At 40.4% G+C, this 21965-nt stretch overlaps 1 protein-coding gene across 4 annotated transcripts in view; it reads right to left on the bottom strand.

Moving 5' to 3' along the window:
- The window catches only part of LOC119774002 (small conductance calcium-activated potassium channel protein 2-like), a 173663-nt gene that overhangs the window by 61574 nt on the left and 90124 nt on the right, over positions 1–21965 (bottom strand). For all 4 annotated transcript variants that reach the window (XM_038271257.1, XM_038271259.1, XM_038271261.1 and 1 more), the window contains exons 3-4: positions 18705–18800; positions 11304–11722 (exon numbers count right to left, since the gene is read on the bottom strand). In XM_038271257.1, coding sequence (XP_038127185.1) covers positions 11304–11722; positions 18705–18800 — 515 coding nt within the window. The remainder of the gene's footprint in view (positions 1–11303; positions 11723–18704; positions 18801–21965) is intronic.

The raw sequence follows: 21965 nt of genomic DNA, 5'->3' as shown, positions 1-21965 counted from the left end.
ATTTGTGGTGAGCTATGGTTTCAGACAGTCATTGAAGATCACCTTTCTCATGCAGTTCTTTGAAAACTGCAGAGGGTCTTAAGAGAAAAAGTGTATGAGAAGAAAGGCCTGAGAAGAGGCACATATATCCAAGAATTATAGGATTTGATGTCACAGTGGCTGTCGGCACCCGACAGCAGTGACTAGTAACAAAGATGGAGCAGGCACCGCGCAGTGGAGGAGTTACGTGACCAACGGAGCAAAAAAGCAATCATCTGTCCAAACTAGGGATGCGATCCGTTCAGTTCGACTGTCTCGGTTTGGTTCGCGTGTGTTGCGTTCGGTTCATGCGCTGCTCCTTTTTCTCATAGGCGAAGCGTTTACACTCCAGAGCAGAAGGTGGCGGTACTGCGACCAATGCCAACCACCAGTAGTAAACAAGAAGAAGAAGAAGCGAAGCAGTGTAGCCGGGTGTAGCAGAAAAAAATCAGTTGTTGTGGAGAATTGTGTGGGTATGGCGAGTGGGAAAGAACAGGAGTTGGAAGACGCGCCAGCAGCACTTTATAGGTCTGCTGTATGGGACCACTTTGCATTTAGAGTGACCTACGATGACGGCGGAAAGAAAGTTGTGGATAAAAGTGCAACAGTGTGCAAGCATTGTGCAACACGTTTTGTTTATGCTAACAGCAACACGACCAACATGTCAGGCTAACCCCTAAATCCCTCATACTCCATCAGCGCTGCGCTCAAAGCAAAGCCTACAGCCTCCACTGTGGCTCCCGTCCACTCCGCTCTGAGTTCCTTGGAGATCGTAGAGGGCATGCGCCAGATGATTAAATTCAAAGCAGCAAAACATGCGGAAATGATCCAGGGTTTCCGCAGATCATTAAAAATAATAACAATTCATTAATTTTTTTGGTATTTTTTCATTAATTTCATTAATTTTTATGGGATTTCGATGTAATAATCAACATATACCAAACCGAACCGAAAACCGTGACCACAAAACCGTGAATCGAACTGGGTTTTGTGAACCGTTCCACCCCTAGTCCAAACAGTAATGCTAAGTTCAGACCACAAGCAGCAGAGGCAGCAAAAACATGCGTGCTGCTTCATTTTTGATGCTTGTACAAGTTTAGTTCTGATGCTCCGCTGAAGCATCTTTGCTGCTCTAGCTGCAAGGTCGAAAAGTAGATCTGATCGCCTTGTGCGTAGCTACCCTTTCCTTTCTCTCTCTATATTTGCTGTGATAAAGTGGGTAAAAAGTAGTTTGGATCTATTCTGAAGTGAGAAAGTCCACCTGAATGCACCTCATCTGTGCAGTCAGTTTATCCAGATTACCATCCTGCCTTCAAATATAATTTTTTTTGTCGAGGCCGCTCAGACCAGACCACATACCCGGGGTGCGCTGTCACTGGGAATTCCCAGCAGCAGCCTCTGTTTTCTCCTACTGTACGTGGCGCCTGGAAGGCATTTTTTAGCAGAGTAATAAAATGTAACATATTTTGCTGGCAGGTTTCGACATTTTAAGTTAATTTAGGCGTTAATAAACTGTTTCGGAGGAGTGTTCATAGCGCTCTGCATCATCAGTGCTGAGTCTGACTCCCTGCCAGCTCCCTAATCAGCTTCTCTGATTAGTTGATGTGGCGCCTCAAGCAGCAAAAATGTTTCCAACTCCAGCAGCTGCTGCTTCTGAAGCACATCTGATGCTCAGAAGCTTATGAGGCGCTGCTTCAGCTGCTCAGTCGGTCTGCTCCTGCTGGTCAAAACCCGCTGCAGGACCTTCTGCTGCACCATTGACTTTGCATGTAAACTCGCTACTTCTGCTGCCTCTGCTGCTTGAAGGTCTGAACGTAGCATAATTTAACTGAGTTCGCTATTAAGTCCAATATATAGTCCCCGCTCAAAATAGTGCTTGAGGGATTTAGCGGTTAGTGCGAACATTCGGACACAGTAAGCTTGTATGAGCTGTGAGAACGGCAACTTTTAAACAGAGCGTGCACGAGGAGAAATGGGCTTGTGCACGCTCACACACGTGTTTAAAAGGCGTTCCCTCTCGGGAGGGGATATAGAGTTGTGCATTTACATTTCTTGTTCAAGTGGAGAGTGCGGGTCTTCTAAAACATTTGCGAAAATCCTCCACTACACCTTCAAAGAGTAGAATTTTGACTTCATATCCAACAGCCATGGCTGTCAATCTAGGCTTATTTCTGTAAGATAGACCAACACAAGGCAGAGCATGAATGAAAAATGCCATAAAGTTGTTTCTTCTGCTGCCCTTTGATTAAAAACAATAGCCCGTGGTTAATATAATCTCAATAAATGTAGCTTCCCTGTAAAGTTTTAAGAGTGTTAATAGAGAAGATCTGTGGACAAACAGAGGTACAAAGCTGACAGGTGAGGGAGGAAGCTGTGGAGAAGTTTTAAAGCAGGACAGAGTTCAAAACTTTTAGCAAAGCGTTGAAATTCTCCCAGAGCTCTGTTGAATACATCCGCTGAAAAAGAAGGGATATCACTGTAAAAAAGCCGAGATGTGGCTGCATGAGGAGAAGATTGATGAGAAAAGGAACCAAGAGGCCCATGGGAGCTTTGGAGGAGCTGCAGAGATCCACAAATGTTCAGAAAAAAAGTAACTTCAAGTTTTAAACTCTGAACAAATCTGAAGATGACAAAAAGATGTTGATCACTGGAAGAAAATCCAAAGAAATCTTATTTGTAATTTCAGCAGAAATATGGAAGAAGGAGATCAATTCAGAGAGCTGCAAATGTATTTAATTATTAAGATATTTTAATTCTGCAACGTGTGGCATTAAACTAATACTGCATAAGACTCTAAACGCACCATATCCAAATTCAACGTGGATTGCTGGCAGCTGCAGGCTGTGGAGACGCTTTTCCTTTCTGAGATGATGGAAAGATGGATGGTCCAATTCAGGGCCATCCTGGAAGAACACTTGTTAGATGTGGAAGTTTATGTTCCAACATGAAAATGACCTTAAAGATGTTTCCAGAGCTACAGCGGAGCTGCCAGAACTGCGGTGAATTAAAAGCATATTCATGTGTCTGAACATCTATGTCAGAACAAAACCGACTCTAAATAGGTACCTATAGCAAGAGGTTAAAAATCAAGCTTCAGCCACTTTCCCAAAATGATTGACATGAAGAAATGGCAGAAATTTTTCCCAAAGGACAAAAGCAAGTATCGTTTTCCTTATTTTATTTTGGGCTTTCATATAAAAATACCATTGTAAGGCTATGTCTGATGGCTCTGAACACCTGATCCAGACCTCCATCGGGACTTTCTATTTCTTTAACAGCTTGTCTATAACAGGTCTCCTATGGATTTAAAACCATACATATCAAAAAAACAAAACAAAAAAAAAACGCCTTGCTGTGATTAGGTCAGGTCCAGTTGTGATCTAAAACATATCATACAGAATAAGCTGCCATAAAATCAACATATTTCTAAAAGAGATCCGACAAGCATGGGCGTAGGTTTGCATAGGGACCATAGGGACATGTCCCTACCAAAATTTTGAACCGACCTAATTGTCCCTACCAATAATTTGATGTGAACAACATGTTTATAATTTACAGCAGTAGTTGTTGCAGCAGTGGCTTCTTTTCCTCTCGCAGCTCCTCTGCCTGCTCTCTCCTGTCCCTTTCATGTAGCAGCGCATGGAACTGCGTTGCGCTGTTTAACTCCACTCTTATTGGTTGTTCTGCCTTGAGTTCCGCCTTCTCTCTCTCTGATTGGCTGTTTTCTAGTCCGCGTGTGCTTGGAGCACAACATTGAAAATTTATTCACACTAGAATGCTGCGGTTACTAAAATTAATATTAGGCTACAAAACTAGTCCCAATAAAAAAAATGAATATCATGTACACTAAAAAACAAAAACCTTTTTTTTTCTTTTATAAAACGAAATATTCTGAGTCAGCCAGGAGTTCTGAAGACTGCTGGAAAAATGGGCAAATAAAGGCTGTAAGCCATCAACATTTCTGATTCTTAGCCACAGCCAACTAAAAAAGAAAATGTGAGGGTTTCCTTTTTACCGATATTTAGTTGCTATTACTGTTTTCCTTTTTTTGTTTTTATTTTTACAATTTTGATATAATAACTGATCTAAGTGGGTTGGTCTGTGGGGAAAGGCACATTTTACATTTATATTACTGTATGTTTTAAAGTCTCTATACTCCAGTTAATGATGAATCACTCACTAAATTAGTTGACGATTATTGAAATAATCAATTAATACGATTCATTTTTTTCAGCCCCAGATTAAATACATGAAATGGGCGACACAGAGTAACAACATCCCAGATGTTCAACTTTTATAGTGAAGTTAATATTTTAATGAATGTATTATTTTGCTTGCTAGAGAATAGTAGGTACAAATATTAGAGTGGGTTTAACTCTGCACAATTCTATATCTTCAGAAGAAAATACTGTATTTACCTTCTCTCTTAGTCGTTCAAATCAAACCGTTTTCAAAGTGGAAAACAGTCCTAATTCCACATTCATCAGAGCCGGTGATACTTCAAACATTGATAAACAGCATCTAATGAGTGTAGAGCTTATAACATTTTTATTAATGGAGCAAAATGTTGCTTTTCTCTTTTAACAATGAATTCCTCTTATCAGTACGGATGCTCACATCGATCATAAAAAAGGGCATGCAAATTGCATAGCACCAATGACACCAGACCAATAGTGTCCCTACCTAAGATCAAATCAAACCTACGCCCTTGCCGACAAGTAACACATTTTAATGAAACCATTGGTTTATGTGATATAGATTTAATAAAAATATCGATATGAATATACAGGGTATTATATCGCCCAGCCCTTTGGCATACTATTTATTTATTTAACAAAAGCAATGCACTTAAAATCCTTTACTACTAAAATAGAAACCATGGTGGCCCAGAGGTGTTAGGTCAAAAAAACAAAGCCACAGCATGAATATAAAGCCATGACGAAAAAGACGTTTAGCAGAGATAACGGTGCTGAATTTTTCACAGACAGAAGGAGAAGGAGCAAACACTCCTCTCCAGCAGGTGGCGGTAATGCTCCTTTAGATTGTTAAGAAGATGGGAGCTTAATTGCAGGTTTAAAACGTAAGCCAAACCTTTTTCTTTCGTTGACTGACAGTCATTATCTGATCCGTACCGGAAGCACAACTAGGGCGGCCATTTCTATAGCGCCAAAAACGAGGACATTGTACGGCATATCAATAAATTACTAAGGTGTACATAAGAATCGGGTGAAGTCACATTTATACTACAATTCTTTGTAGTTTAAAGAGGATGCTTGGGTAGCTGAATATGGAGGATAAAAAGTGCCAAAATTAAATAAATAAATACAGCATTAAATAAATAATTAAATGTGTCAATAATTAATTAAATGTGGAATTAAATAAATAAATGTGTCATTCATTAATTAAAACCACGTCACTAATATAAAGTGCCACAATTAAATAAATAACTACAGCGATAAACAATTAATTAAATGTGTAATTCATTAAATAAATAAGGAATTAAATATATAAATGTGTCATTAATTTAATAAAATACGTCTTCATTTTATCAAAAAAATATATAATTATTTCAGTGTGCATTTAATTATTTCATGGTCCTGTGTCGCAGTGCATCGAAACCATTAAAAGAATCTGTCAAACTCACCCATCAAAGTTAGGGGGCGGTTATCTAACACCTGATTGGTCACCCTGCACATTAAGGCGAAGCAAATCGATTACAGAGACTTGATTCGCGTTAACCCCGCCTCCTAACTTGGACGCTGGACAGTGGAAAATCCGGACTGTCCGGCTTTAGGGCGGCCACCCTAAGCACAATCCGATCCACATGTGCAAGCAGATATTCGTCGCCATTAATAATGTAATCATGGTACTAAAAGTACTTATTTCTAACACTGAAGAAGACTTTTTACATTTTCTCTGTTCAACTGCAGTAGACCCTACGGAAGAGGATTAGGGCCAGTGGGAAAAAAAAATGTAACTGATTTTTTTATTTTATTTCAGTTTAGTATGGGAAAAAAGTCAGAATTCTGAGATTAAAGTCAGAATTCTGAGAAAAAAGTCAGAATTCTGACTTTTTTCCCATGTTAAACTGAAATAAAATTTAAAAATCAGTTAACTTTTTTTTTTTTCAGTGGCCCGAATCCTCTTCCGTAAGACCCAGAGTAAGTGCAATGGGAATCCCCAGTGACAGCTTCCCAGAACCTGCCAAGCTGTCGGGATTTCCCACAGCCGTTAGTAGCAGCCGAAACTAAACAGAAAGTTATTTTTTTTTAGGCCCCGTCCACAAGAAGTCAAACCCTGGCCTAAACGCACACATTTTTCACCAAACCAGCCTCTCATCCATTCGAAGCCGGCGTTTCGGGGGTCTGTAAACGATCTTTTTTTTATTAAGCCTTCAGAGTGGGAAGATTTTGAAACGCAGTTTTCGCGTTTCCATCTTTAAGCTCTAACCGCATTTTTTTTCTTACACGCATGCGTCATAGCGTTGCCTCTAAACACGCATGCGCGACACAGTATCACAACAACAATGGCGCCGTACTGTGTTGAATGGTTGCTGCTCATGCTACTCACCCTGCTGTCGGGCTTACAACAGAATCTTCTTCTTCTGGAATATCTCCAGGAAGAACAGAGCAATATCGACCACATAGTTCAGCACCTGAATTTGACTAAACCACGAAAATGGACCCGCAGGGCAACCATGTATAAATATTAGTGCGCATGCCCAACATTTCGTCGCCTATTTTTGCTTTGGCACCACAGCGCCACTTACAGGCCTGGCACACATTTTGCAGCGTTTTCATGCATTCGTGTGGACGATCACATTTATTTTATGTCTCCGTCTTTACGACAAACGTTCTGGAAAATATTAGGGTTTCGTGTTCGTTTTGACTTCGTGTGGACGGGGCCTAAGATTTTGGTAAAAACTGCAAATAATCTAGAACATATATTTTCCTCTGAAAGTTGGTGATGTCATAAACATGACTAACTTTGTACTGTTTATTAACCATTTATTGACGATAGATAAAGAGGTTTGTAAATCTAGTCAGAAGAAGTTATGTCAAAGTATTTCACAAAGATACATTTGCAGGAGCTGAAAGCCACATTTATAGGACATCAACATCCAACCAAAGCATTGAAAGCTGGTGGTCTTAACTGCTCCTTACAGTGGCTACATAATCCAGCCTGTTGGACAACATAAAGATCAATTACTGGTTTGATCTGAGCTCTAAAGTGAATATCTATAATACCAAAATGCTCCTATTTTTTTTTTTCTTTTTGAAATCTCTTGGTATCACATACCAGCTCTTGGTAACTACATACATGCTTGTATTTTTATTGCGGCTTCTGTTTTCATATTGTGACTTGTATTTGTGTTGCAGGGTTAGTATTTGTAGTCTGATGTTAGTATTTGATCTGACACCTCTGGACCATTGAAAAAACCTCAGTTGATTAAATGTACAGTCTGTAATTAGCATAAGATAAATTGTAATAAACGTGTCAATACTTTATCGAAGTATGTGAAAAAAGGATTTGCACTTAAATGTTTGTTCATTTTAGTTTATCAAAATTAAGCTAAGTTTTCATTAAAACCAGTTTTAAAAAAGCAGCTACCAAATGATAGCTTTGGTTTATTAAGTGAGAAAGATATCCAAACCAACCTGGCACCATTGGGAAAATCTATTGACCCGTAAAACCTTCTAATCAGAGTTGGTCCCATACTAACGTCAATAACTCATGTTACAGTAGCAGCCATTCAAAATGGCCCTTCCCAGTCAAACGCCAGCTGGATAGCATCCCACTTCCCTGCAGCTGCCAGTGAAATGTCAGGGCTCCTGTCTGTGTGTTTGTTTTTGTGTTTGTCTCCCTTCCACCAGCAGGAGGCGCCTGGTTCACCTCCTCACACACCTGCTGACGGTTACCTCATTAACGTAGTGTTCTTAAGCTGCTGGTTTCCACTACCTCGACGCCAGAGTGTTTGCCAGTTTTTGGTACTCTAGCCAAGCTGAGTTTTCTCTGAGTAAGACTGAGTTCTTGTCTTCCTGAGTTTTAACTTTGTTTTTTGTCTTTGCCTCTCGGCAGGAAGTCATCCTGCAAACTGGACCTTTTCGGACCTCCTCTCCCTGGAGGGATCAACTGAGTCTTAAACTGAGCCGGGGATTCAAACAGGAGGTTTGGATCCAGTCTCCTTTTTGAGGACGTTGAAATTACTCTCTGAGCAAGGGAATCATCTTCACCACGACCCGTTCAAGTACAGCAGGAAATCTGAGTGGCAACCATTGTCTCCGTTCACCTACACAGTCAGAGTTCTGGGTAAACCCTGTTCCGCCCTCCACCGAGTCAGACAAACTCTGGAAAACAACACACAGATTGGAGTCAAGGATCCTTCACTTCTCAACAACCGTGAGTCAACAACCAGATCCTCTGCTTCTAATCAACGAATCAAATTTCCCACTGAGCCTGAACTAACAGTCTGTCTTCCCCTCATCTTCCAGTTCTGGCTGAAAAACTCTGCACCGAGCTCAACATCTTCAATAAAATCCGTCAAACTTTTCATCTGTGTCTCTCTGTTTGGTTTCACTGCATGTGGGTCCGAGCTTTAGATAAAATCATGACATGAAATCCCATCCACTGACCAACCACTGACCTTCTCCTGGGTGTGCAGTTTACTCTGACTCCGCCCTTTCACTGAATTACAGGTTCTGACCAGCAGATGACGCTTCTCCTTAGATTTTAATGTCGATATTGGTTCTCATCTGTACTTTCATTTCTTTAGATCAGGACATGATACACTATGTCACCTTTTTGAGATATTCAATTCAATTTAATTCCGTTTATCTATATAGAGCCAATTTACGTAATCTCAAGGCTCTTTACAGATACAATTAAATTCAGATCATCCAGTCAGATTGATTCAAAGTTTTATATCTAAGGAAAACCAATTGATTGCATCAAATCATCATCTCTCACACTAAGCATGTTTGTAGCGACAGTGGAGAGGAAAAACTCCCTTTTAACAGGAAGAAACCTCCAGCAGAACCAGGCTCAGTGTGAGCGGCCATCTGCTGAGGCCCACTGGGGTTAAAGGAGACAGAAGCATATTTTAGCCCCGAGTAACGCAGTGGGAAAGGCTATTTTAGACTCTACAGGTCCGGGATAAATGGGTGTGGAGAGTGAAACTGAACCCAACACAAGAAGATCATTCTACACTGCAAAAAATCTAAATCTAGATAAGTCATTTTTTCTTAACATAAGTGCATTTGTTCCTGAATTGAGGAGGTAAAAGAGACATTTTGCCAATGGAACAAGACAATTTACACTTAAAATAAGAAAACACAATTGCATTGTCTTATTTCAAGTGCATATTATCTAATTATCTTATTCTAAGAGTAAAAATACTCATTCCATTGGCAATTTATCTCATTTACCTACTCAAATTAAGGGTAAATACACCTAATTTAAGAAATTTGTACTTATTTCTAGATCGTTTTTACAGTGTAGAAACGACAACAGGGAAAAATAATTTTTTCCATTAGAGCCAGGTTGGTTACATATTTTTCTCTCTACTTAAAAAACTAAGCATAGTCCTAATTTACTCAGGTTTTATCTGACATCATCATTTGTTTAGAGACGAAAAAAGAAACAAAAAAAAAAGAAATCCTTAAGGAGTTATGTTCATTTTTTTTCTTTAAAAAAAAAGGTTATACTGCGAAAATTTGTTTCAGTGATAAAATCCTCCAGCTAACAGCTAGAGGTGCTAAGGTTAAGGCTCACAAAGAGGAATGGTTAGTGACAGGATAAACAAGGACTGAGTTAGGAGAGGTGGAGGAGAGAAGGATTGGAAAAGTTAAAGCAGGGAGGGTTAGCTAAGGGAGAAAACTAGGGATGCACGATATTGGGATTTTGGCCGATATCTGATATGCCGATATTTTAAAACTCATGTAGCCGATAACCGATATCGATACCGATGTTAAAGCTGGACAAAAATAAGTAGTCATTGAAAATAGCAGTTTTGTTCTCCATTTCTGACACTTTGAAAAATAATATACTCAAATATATTTTCATATGCTGATATCAAATAGATTTTTAAAAACGCGGTATCGATCTATTTTACTTTCTAAATCTCGTGAAATTTCATCGTTCTGTTACAAACTCTCGTGATATTTTGCTAATTCTTGTGAGGTTTTCTTAGTAAAATAGATCGATACTGCGTCAATATATCAACATATAAAAATTTCGTGAATTTTCTGGGGATTTCGTAGCATAACGATGACATATAGCAATATTTCATTAGTAAAAGAGATTGATATGGTGTTTTTAAATGGCAATATATCAGCGTATGAAGATATTGGGATATTTTAATGTATCAATATTTTTTCCCTCGTCTTTAGAAGTTTTTAAGTTTGTAAAAAATAAGTTTTTGAGGAAGAAGAAGAAGTAGTATTTTTTTTTTTTTTAAGACTTTAGAAACTCAGAAGCTGATCAAATATCGGGTTAAATATCGGTGGGGTGGCCGATGTCCGATATTCAGTTTTAAGGCCGATACCGATAGGGGGCCGATTATATCGTGCATCCCTAGAGAAAACTAAGCATCTGTGGTCGGGAGCTTGACAAATTCCCAGCGTATCTGTGATGTAATACACACATGTACCAGAAGGGGATTATTTGGTGCATTAGATCTCCTTAACATCACCAAACTAAAGTGGCAAAAAAGACTCAAAGCTGACTTTAGTGTCTCATTTTCCAATACAAATCTTTTCTTGTGTGATTCCTTGTGCCCCTCAAATTACCTCCCCCCCACCCCCCCATACCCCAGAGACGGACCAAGATGCTCAGTTTTCGGGGGGGGAAGGGGGGGTTCCGTGGGGCTGCTCTGCTTTACCAAAACAAACCACTCAGCAAACAAACAATTAGCCCCTCATGAATTATGGACAAGCCATCTAAAATAGCAATATTCAACTAAAACAAGGAGTGGGAAGTTATGGAGCGAGTGCTGAGCTAATGAGACAGATGTCAGGGTGTTTTTAAACACTTCAGCAGTGCTGTCCTATGTGGGCGAATCACTGAATGCCTTCCTGCAAACATGTAAGCTTTGTTTCCATTTGACCTGCGCTGAGGATTTCACAAATTTCTGTGGACCGCTGCAGGTGAGCGATGCAAGCGAGACAACGCTGAATAAGAACCTTGGAAGGAAAAGTAATCCACAAAAAAAAAAAAAAACGCCTATAACCCACTTTGTGTCCTGGCCTGAGCCGAGGAACATCTATTATTCACAGCCCTGTGTTTACCTCTCACAGACACGCACAGTCCATGCAGCAATGATCCAGGAGGATATACTGAACACCAGCAACACCGTTCCCGGACAGATGGTCATGAGGGTTTTCATGACAAAGCGGGTGTTGAAGTTGATTTTGTTGAGGGCGCCGATACTGCGGGATGAAGCATCCGTGAACAGCTTGCTGTGGAGTAACATGACTCTGCCAATCAGGTAGAGTCTCAGGAACATGGGAATGGAGAGGATGATGTCCACGTCGGCGTCTGCCACGGACGGCGTGTAGGTGAAGGCCAGCCGCGCCGTCCAAGTGAAGACGTACTGGCCTGGGATAGGGTGAATGGCACACACCAGAAGCTCCAGCACGATGAAGAAGATTCGTTCATACGTCATGGCTATCCTCCAATCGTCCGCGCCATTGTCGACCATGAAAAGCTACAAGGAGGAAGGAAAGTGCAGAGAAAAATTTTGAGTTTTTTACTGTAAAGTCACTGCGTCATTAATCTGTTTAAGCATCACATACACTGTACGGTATTTTCACTTGTACTCAGCTACAGCTCAAACTGTACAACGAAACCACAGGGTTAAAGGAATAGTACACCCAAAACATGATTAGCCTTCATTTTCTACTCACCCCCATGCTGAACAACACTCTGGAGTACTTTTTTGATATCTCAAATGCATCTGGAGATCTGGGAGGCTTCTTGCTGTCTGCTGACATTCAAATAATGGAGGTCTATGGCGCCCGAGGCAGAAAGGTCCATAAAAGTCCACAAAAAACGTGTCAATATTCCTCCATACTGCTCGTCCAATGTATTCCAAGTGTCCTGAGTGGGTAGCGTCCATAATTTACTTGAAACGAAGTCATTTAGAATGTTTTTAGAGCATAAACAGTAGTGTATAGGATTTCCTGAAAGCGCGCGCCTGCGCGTTCACGAGTCTACGGAAACCGCGGCAGACCAAACCAGATGAAAGTGCGCATTCAGCTCGGCAAAGAACTCATGCTCTTCCTCAACACTGAAGTCCTCAGACATTTTTCTTTCGTTGTTTCTTTCTTTGCACAGGTAAACAGCACATTTCTTCTTCTACGCATGCATTATCGGCAGAGCAGACGCTGAATGCGCACTTTCATCTGGTTTGGTCTGCCGGCTTCCGTAGCGTCGTGAACGCGCTTTCAGGAAATCCTATACACTACTGTTTATGCTCTAAAAACATTCTAAATGACTTCGTTTCGAGTAAATTATGGACGCTACCCACTCAGTACACTTGGAATACATTGGACGAGCAGTATGGAGGAATATTGACACGTTTTTGTGGACTTTTATGGACCTTTCTGCCTCGGGCGCCATAGACCTCCATTATTTGAATGTCAGCAGACAGCAAGAAGCCTCCCAGATCTCCAGATGCATTTGAGACCATTCTCTGTAAACCCTAGAGATGGTTGCGCGTGAAAATCCCAGTAGATCAATAGTTTCTGAAATACTCAGACCAGCCCTTCTGGCACCAACAATCATGCCACGTTCAAAGTCACTCAAATCACCTTTCTTCCCCATACTGATGCTCGCTTTGAACTGCAGGAGATTGTCTTGACCATGTCTACATGCCTAAATGCAATGAGTTGCCGCCATGTGATTGGCTGCTTAGAAATTAAGTGTTGACGAGCAGTTGGACAGATGTACCTAATAAAGTGGCCGGTGAGTGTATATATATTGCTCATTCTTAATGCACCTTTTTCCTCCCTGTTTGCACCTTCTGTAACCTCTATGCCAATATGTGACGAGTGAATTTCTCCGCTGTGAGATCAATAAAGCTCTAATCTAATCTAATCTATTTACAGCTGAATTTTTCAGTTTGTCTTGATTTCTAATTCAGATTTTATAGAAAACGGTCATTTTAACTTAAATTTAGTCCAAAATATGAAAAAGTCCTAAATTATGAACGTATATTGACCTTTTCTTTTCTTTGGCTTATGACACCATGTAGAGTGTTGATTTTATGTATAAACATGTTGATTTTATATATACACATGCATAGTTTTATCCTGTGCGGGCAGTGCTTTTATTTTATTTTAATTTCTTTTATTTATTTTATCTTTTTTGTGCAGCACAAGGTTTGTGGAAACCTTGTGTTTATTGAAATCGTGCTATATAAATAAAGTGGATTGGATAATAAGAAATAGAATTTTAATATAACCTAATTGAATAGAAATTTCACTTCATGCAGCTCTCTTAATATATTTGAATCTTTGCCCTGTTTTTTATTTCATGTTTTTTTGTTCCCCTATGAAAACACGCTGGCCCCCTCCTGGCCCCCTGGTACATTTGATAAAGAACAGCCACTGGTTCACAATGAATGTTCTTAAACTATAGGGGCTGACGCTGTGTAACATACAGTCTGCTCACACTGTAGGCGTTTCTCAATTCACGAGAACGTGAGTACGTACGTTCTCGTCAAGTCCGTTCTTGGCGAGAACGCAGGAAGATCGGACTTGACGAGAACGCGAGCACGCGAGCACGTATGTGTATTGGAACAGAAGCGTACTCGTGACGTCATCACATGCAACGTTCTTTAGCATTTCTTTAACAGTCAAAACTATTTATTCCCTACACAAAACATTTTGAAAACAATATTTTTAATTTCTAAAGCTTAAAAAACATTAAAAAAAATTACCGAACCGCAAAAAACCGCCATCAGAATGAGCGGTAGTTCACACATAACTAGACCGAGAGAAGTGCACTACAGACGGGGTAAATTTAGCCCTGGCTGCGGTTACCCTCGGAGGTCTGCTGGTCACTCTGGTCTGCTCAACGTCGGACTTTTTTTTTTATTTCGCACTAACTCTGTAAACAGACCACACAGGGAGGCTTCAATGTATAATGTTATCGCCTCAAACGATTTCAAAACGTACTTTTGAAGAACAACAGCAGCAGAACAGGGAATGTTTAACTTAACACTGTGAGTGCTGTCTGGAATCAAGCTGCGGCCGCGGGGCATTCTGGGGAAGCGGTCAGTCTGAAGAACGCTCAAGTCTGCTCTGATGCATGCTCGATAAAGAGGGCGGGGTGAGAACAACATCCGGGGATTTGATGCGTTCTCGATCTGGCGTTCTCGAGAATTGGAACGGCACTCGGGCTGAGGCTGATGACGTGTCACGAGTACACGAGCACACGAGAACGCTCAAGAACGCATATTGAGAAACGCCCTGTATGTCCAAAAAGCACATGTCAGACTCAGCACAGAGAGATGGTGCTGATCGGACGTGTCAATCTGGAAGAAGAAGAAAAAGAACTCTATTGTTTGCACATGCTTATGACTTATCACTTTACTTGGATTTTCACTTTATTTGGATTTAGTTTTTACATATGCATAGATATACCTATAGATATATATACAGAAGAGCTATATGTGTATATATTTTATCTCTTTTTATTCTTATTTTTTTAATCTTTATTATATTGTATAGTTGGATGTGTGTATATATTATATAAAACTGAAACTGGAGCGTGTAACAAAAGTAATTTCCCTCTGGGATTATTAAAGTATTTCTGATCTGATCTGATGCTTAGAGTGTGTGAGGTTCAGGTAAATCGGCTCGTAGCTCTAATTCAACAGCAGGATTTGGCCACGAACACCTCACAGTGAAAAAAATGGAAACCTAGATAGGTAATTTTTTTTCATAAAAAAGTGCATTTGTTCTTGGATTGAGGAGGTAAAAGACACATTTTGCCAATGGAACAAGACAATTTACATTTAAAATAAGAAAACACAATTGCATTGTCTTATTTCATGTGCATGTTATACTATTATTTTAATTTAAGAGTAAAAATACAAATTCTTTTGGCAAACTATCTCTTTTACCTACTCAGATTAAGGGTTAATACACTTAATTTAAGAAAGTTTTACTTCTTTCTAGATCGATCCTACGGTGCAGTAGCTTCGTGAGACCATCCTGATCTCGCGAGCTTTCAAGGTTTCACTCGCAGATCAGTCTGGCTACTTTCCGTTAAAGAAAATTTGGAGCCGTTCACCAAACGAACGTCCAATCAGCGTTGGCTTTGAGGCGGGTTGAGGTGTGACGCAACGAGAAGCGCGACAGTTCAGTCTAAAGAACATGGCGGCTTCAGCCGATGAAACTAGCGTTAGCGTGGCTATCGAGCAAGTTTTATGGGAATTACAGAGTATTTCTTCACTGAAAGAAGAGCAAAACACTGCTCTGGAGGCTTTTCTCAGAGGAAAAGATGTTTTTGCTCTTCTCCCGACTGGTTTCGGCAAGAGTTTGATCTATCAATTGCCTCCTCTTCGTCGTCGCTCTGTTAGTACGTCATATGCTTCGTTGATCTGATTGGTTTATTTGGCCCGTCTATCACCAACATAGGCCAATCAGCTAACCAGTATTTTCACCCCTTCCCAAAATTACTTCAACGGAAGGTTTCCAGATGGATATGCGGAGCAAATCCATCCGGCGGAGTCAGGTTACCGGTGAAGGAGGGCCGACTAAATCTCAAACATGTTGGATTTTTTTCCGGTACTTGCGATTCCTGATCGGGGGTTTGTTTTTGCGAGAAGCTAATCACCCTCCAGTATACTACACAGTGTAGGACGCACGATGAGGCTAAAACTTGGCCTCATCTTGGCCTTATCAGGCCACATCCTGACGGCCCAAAAAGGGTAAAAACTTGTGGAGTGTATGCCCGGCTTTAGCTAAATCTAATTTACATAATTTACTGGTGGCAGACGTTTACAGTAAATACGGCTGTTGCATGGTAGCCAAAAGTTGCAAACACACAATAAATACATGAACATATAGCCAACACAAAAGTTCTGCATACACAGAAATTATATTAGCCAATACAAAATGCAGATAACAAATACTGATAAAAAGGAATATATGGGATAAGATAATTCTCCCAAAAAGTATAGGTAGGTGTCTGAATTTCCAAATGTAAATCATCAGCCATTTTAAGGGCCTTTCTAAACTATGTAGTGCGTAGGGCGAGTAACCGTTAGGGTTGCCAAACGGTGCGGTGCCTGCGTCACCTTTGTTATTAGTAGCCGCTGTCGGGTAGCGACAGCGGACTGCTGTAACAGCAAATCCCACTATGCTTTGCGAGGAGAGCTCTCAGCGCAAAGCATTCTAGGCAGTGGAGGCCGGCCCATAGGGGGCACGGGGCACCGCCCTCCCTGATAAGAAGAGAGAAACTTAAAATATATTTTTACAAATTAACTCATAAATGTCAGTTTTACTCTCTAGAGCAGGCATCCCCAAAGTCGGTCTTCGGGGGCCGCTGTCCTGCAGGTTTTCGAGGTTTCTCTGCTCTAAAACCTGCAGGACAGCGGCCCTCGAGGACCGACTTTGGGGATGCCTGCTTTAGAGTGTGTACCTATAGGCAAAACAAATTATATAAACTACATTTCCCTACCTACTGTCATTCATTTGTGGATTTCAACAGACAGACTCCTACCGTCTCTGTCTTGGGGCTATGATTAGACTGCCCCACATGTGCAGAGAATCTGCCAATCATGTACTATTGCTAGGTCAATTTAATAATTTAATGGCCAATCAGCGTCTCAGAATTTTATGGTCTTGGGGCTCTGAAAATACTGCCCTTTAACAGTCTTCTGCACCCAATGCACAGGTGCAGACAATTAGAGGGAAGATGGCGAACGTAACGAGCGAGATGCAGCTTCCACCAAATTCGGTGAGATCCTTATTTATCTACCCGTTTGCCAGAAGAACATCCCTGTTGTAGGATATGAAAATTTCAAGTCATGGTTATTGTGACCAAAATCATCACTGTTACTGTTATTATATAGTAAATTAAATCATTACTGTTAAATTGTATTTATTGTCCAATTGTTTATTTGAATTCTTATTCTGGATTAGTTGGAGACATACACTAAACTATATCAGCCCCACCAAAAATATTTTTCACCAGCCGCCACTGATTCTAGGAAATATCTGCCTCTTCTGAGGCTTTTCTTTTCTTCTCATATAATCGTAGACACTTTTCTCTCTTACAACCCTCTGCCATTTTCAAAGAACAGCCGTGAGAAAGGTGAGCTTCAATGACTGTCAGAAACCGTAGCTCACCACAGATACACGCCTGAAAGTGTGCAGAAAAAGATAGCTAACGGGGACGAGCACTTAGGACGGCCTTACGTAAACATATCAACAGAATGATTGACAATTACTAGGACCACTTATTTAGATGATCCAGCCGGAAATATAAGACCGTCCTCTATACCTTTAAAGCTACAGTGTGTAATAATTACAGGGATATACAGTCAGAAATGTAATATATTATACATAACTATGTTATTTATCATCATCTACGAGCTCAGCCTCTTAACCTTAATATTTGCGTTGCTTTAGAATTCGTTATTTATAATTACATAGGAGCGGGTCTCGCAGCCATGGAGGCAGACATCTTTGCGCTACGGCAGCGCAGAGCCAACAAACTAGCGATTGCGAGATCGCCAAAACGTCACAACGATGTAGAAAAAATAACGGGTATATTTATTATCTTAAGTCTACATGAAATCTATACCCTACACAGACTAATGAAATACTATCTGTAAAATTATCTATGTAAACAAACCTAATCACTTGAGAAGGTAGGTGATGCGGACGTCGTGGAAGACATTTTGTCCCGTAACGCTCGCCGTACTGTTGGGGGGGAGAAGCGGTGGGAGAGAGATGTTCATGTTGCTGCAGTCTGAACGCTAGATGTCACTAAAAGTTACACACTGTAGCTTTAAGTTGCAGTTGTTTTTAAATACGTACAGTATTCTCCCTTTGCATCTGTTTTGTGTGGTAGAATAATCAATGACTGCATCACATTGTTGTATTTTCAGTGCATTTCCACTTTGCCTCTCTCGGTTTTCTTTGCTGCAAATTTCTTTTGCAAATTTTTTTTTCCTTTAGGGGTTTGTATTTAGGTCTAGTTTTCCTTCTTCTAGTTTAGTTTTTTGTTCTTGCAGTACTTTTTTTTTTAACCTGCAGTGTATTTGCACCCCATAGCCACTGTAGAAGTAGGGTGTAACATGTCAGCAGCCAACCAGAGAACTGCTTTAAAATCCCCATCCATCCATTCCCCATACCTGCCTAATCCAAAGGAACATGAGAGCCTTCCCTAAAAGGTATTGAGTGAGAGGCATTTTAAATTTTGATCAAATTTCCAATGAATCAGAAACACATAATTCATCAAAAAAAGAACACCAAAGAGCATTTTCAGTGTCTATTAGCCTCACACGTTTTTTGGTTAACAGTTAAGATTCATAAAACAGTGTTCTATTGGGAAAATAAATCATTTAGTCTTTTCTTTTCTTATTTAGTTATTCTGTAAATGTATTCACCTACATTAGCATATTTACAATCAATTTCAGGAACAAAATGAAGGTGTATTTACAGACTCACCTGGATTTCCCGGGCGTGGTACATTATTATAAGACCAAGCAAAATAACAGTGGAAAGGCTGATAAGGCATTTCAGTGCAAATGAGTATGAAGATTCCTGCAACAGAAAGAAAACACACAAAATAAAATATTAATTCAGTTCAGTTTATTTCTATAGCGCCACTTCATAACACACGTCATTTCAAGGCACTTTACAGTTCAACCAGATCATCCAGTCAGATTGATTCAAAGTTTTCTATCTAAAGAAAACCAGCTGTGCATCGACTCATTGACTCGAAGGCAAGCCCTCACACTAAACATGCTTGTAGCGACAGTGGAGAGAAAAAACTCCCTTTTTACATGAAAAAACCTCCAGCAGAACCTCAGTGTTAGTGGCCATTTGCGAATGCTGACAGGTTCTAGGAGACAGAAACAGAGATGCAAAAGGCAAGTTTAAAAGGTGGCCCCGTCCTGGAAACACTTAGCCAGGCAGATGAGCCAGCTCCCACATCAGAGGATGAAGAGAGCACATCCAGTTAGTCACAGTCAGAGAAACAGGACCACACTGAAAAACAGGCCGATCTCGAACATCTATAAACAAAAGTTGTTGATGGCAACAAACCAGATGAAGCTAATATGAGAAAAAGCACAGAGAGCAGAACATTAGAAATAGAAGCAACAGATTCTGCAGAGTGGGAGAATAGAGAGAGAATGAAGCATAATGACGAAATGGGGGTCCCTATGTCCTCCAGCAGTCTAAACCTATAGCAGCATAACTATAGACTTATTACACTGTAATAACATTGCATATATTATTACACATATATTTAGCAACAGAAACAGATAATAGCAACAGTTACTGTTGCCTTTTCTAACATAGAACGTTTTTATGGATCAGGTCTGCTATGTTAAATTTACGTGTGTGCTTCTATCTCCTGTAACCCGGCGTCAGTAGAAAGCCGCTCACACTTAGCCTTCTTCTGCTGGTTTCTTCCTAGCAAAACAGTTTCCTCTCTACTGTCGCTTCATGCATGTTAGGTGTAAGGGATTGTGGTCAAAGACTTCATGCATGCGACTGTCTGCTGTTGCTGCATCCTCATCCGGGAGAAAAGAAATCTGCAAAGTCAGGGACTGGAAGTAATCAGCTGGATCTGTTGATGTCGGGTTCATAAACGTAGAAGAAGAACTGAAATACACAGTAATGGATACAATTTATGCAGAAGGAGAGACAGTTGAACCCCAGACTCAAACATACTGTCTCCCACTGGACCTCCTCTGCAGAGCATTTTATTAACAGAACATGACACATGGTTACAAACAGAGCATTGTTCTGACAGAACAATTGATCAGTTCATAAAGACAGAATGCTCCATCAGAATGACAAGGAAGGATGGTCTCCTGACTGAATCATGACACAGGAGTGGAGCATCCCCTCGCACAAATGTTTCATAAGCACACATTAATTTTATAATCATCATTGAATAAACCTAACAGCTGAGATAGATCATTTTAAATAATTTGAATTTATGACATGTGCTGGTGAAGATTCTCAGTCATCCAGGTCATAGTCATTCCAAAAAAAACAAAAAAACAATGCACTGGACTTTGTTTCCAAGTTTGAAGATGTTTCTCTTCCCATCCAGGAAGATTTTTCAATTCAAAATGGCAGAAATAGTCATTTAGAATGTTTTTAGAGCATAAACAGTAGTGTATAGGATTTCCTAAAAGCGCGCGCCTGCGAGTTCACGACTCTACGGAAACCGCGGCAGACCAAACCAGATGAAAGTGCGCATTCAGCGTCTGCTCTGCCGATAATGCAAGCGTAGAAGAAGAAATGTGCTGTTTACCTGTGCAAAGAAAGAAACAACGAAAGAAAAATGTCTGAGGACTTCAGTGTTGAGGAAGAGCATGAGTTCTTTGCCGAGCTGAATGCGCACTTTCGTCTGGTTTGGTCTGCCGCGTTTTCCGTAGACTCGTGAACGCGCTTTTAGGAAATCCTATACACTACTGTTTATGCTCTAAAAATATTCTAAATGACTTCGTTTCGAGTAAATTCTGGACGCTACCCACTCAGGACACTTGGAATACATTGGACGAGCAGTATGGAGGAATATTGACACGTTTTTTGTGGACTTTTATGGACCTTTCTGCCTCGGGCGCCATAGACCTCCATTATTTGAATGTCAGCAGACAGCAAGAAGCCTCCCAGATCTCCAGATGAATTTGAGATATCAAAAAAGTACTCCAGAGTGTTGTTCAGCATGGGGGTGAGTAGAAAATGAATGTTTTGGGTGTACTATTCCTTTAAGATTATGTATGGAGTGGAACAAAGCACAGCCTTGTTTTGGCTTAGAAAACATGCAAGTGAGGTTCAATTTGCATGTTTCTAAGCCAAAACATTCGTCTGTGTGTAAGTATTTCAATAATATCTTAAATGACTGAATAAGTCTCCATTTAAATTAGCAAGAAGTAAAAATGTACCTAAAGTATGCTCACAAAGAAAACAAAAACGTGAAACCACACAGACGTTGGGGTCCACCACAACTCACACAACTATAGACAGCTCCTATTAGTGTAAGTGGATAATGTGATCCTACACAGAAAGAACACTTAAGATGGTGCTCAAACAGCAGGTTTGAGTGCTATCAGGACGCTGCTCCTCGCAACCGAAAGCACATATTAATCATAATATCACATAAATAGGGAGAGTTTTTATGTAGCGGCTGGAGCCAAAAGCACAGGGCCACCAGCATGAGCAAGCGCCTGTGATAAATAGACTAGCTGGATGCTAGAGCTCCGGTGCTGTTTATGTGTGCACATGTGTATGAGGGGGGTATATCTTGTAAATGAGAACCTTTGCTCCTCAAGCCTCCTTTCAATGTTGGTAAAATGCCAGATGATAAATCAGTTTAACAGCCCTGGTATAAAGGGGCCCCTCTGCAGTAGGCTAATGATCATAATATTGCTTTTATAATAACAGTGAAAGCGACAAATTATAAGAAGGAATAAAAAAAACTACCAGGCATTATCAGCAGTGTGATGAGAGTCAGAGCAGCTCTGCATTACTCTGTGCTTCGGTGGTCTATATAACCAAATGTATTTTTAGCCATCAACTAGATTGCTTTGCCCCTCAGTTCAGAGAAATGTTCTCAAGACATTTGAAAATTGTTTTGAGAAATCCCCAGTGAAATAACATAAAGTAAACCAATTAATCCACCTGCCAGTGGTTCAAGGATTTTTTAGTCCCAGCTGCTCGCCGTCTTCTCACCGGTTTCCGTCCTTC

This window comes from Cyprinodon tularosa, unplaced genomic scaffold (genome assembly GCF_016077235.1).
Source record: "Cyprinodon tularosa strain WSP-4 unplaced genomic scaffold, ASM1607723v1 ctg797, whole genome shotgun sequence".
Classification (NCBI taxonomy): domain Eukaryota; kingdom Metazoa; phylum Chordata; class Actinopteri; order Cyprinodontiformes; family Cyprinodontidae; genus Cyprinodon; species Cyprinodon tularosa.
Note: the sequence above shows the minus strand (reverse complement) of the source record. Positions and strands in the feature narration are given on the sequence as shown.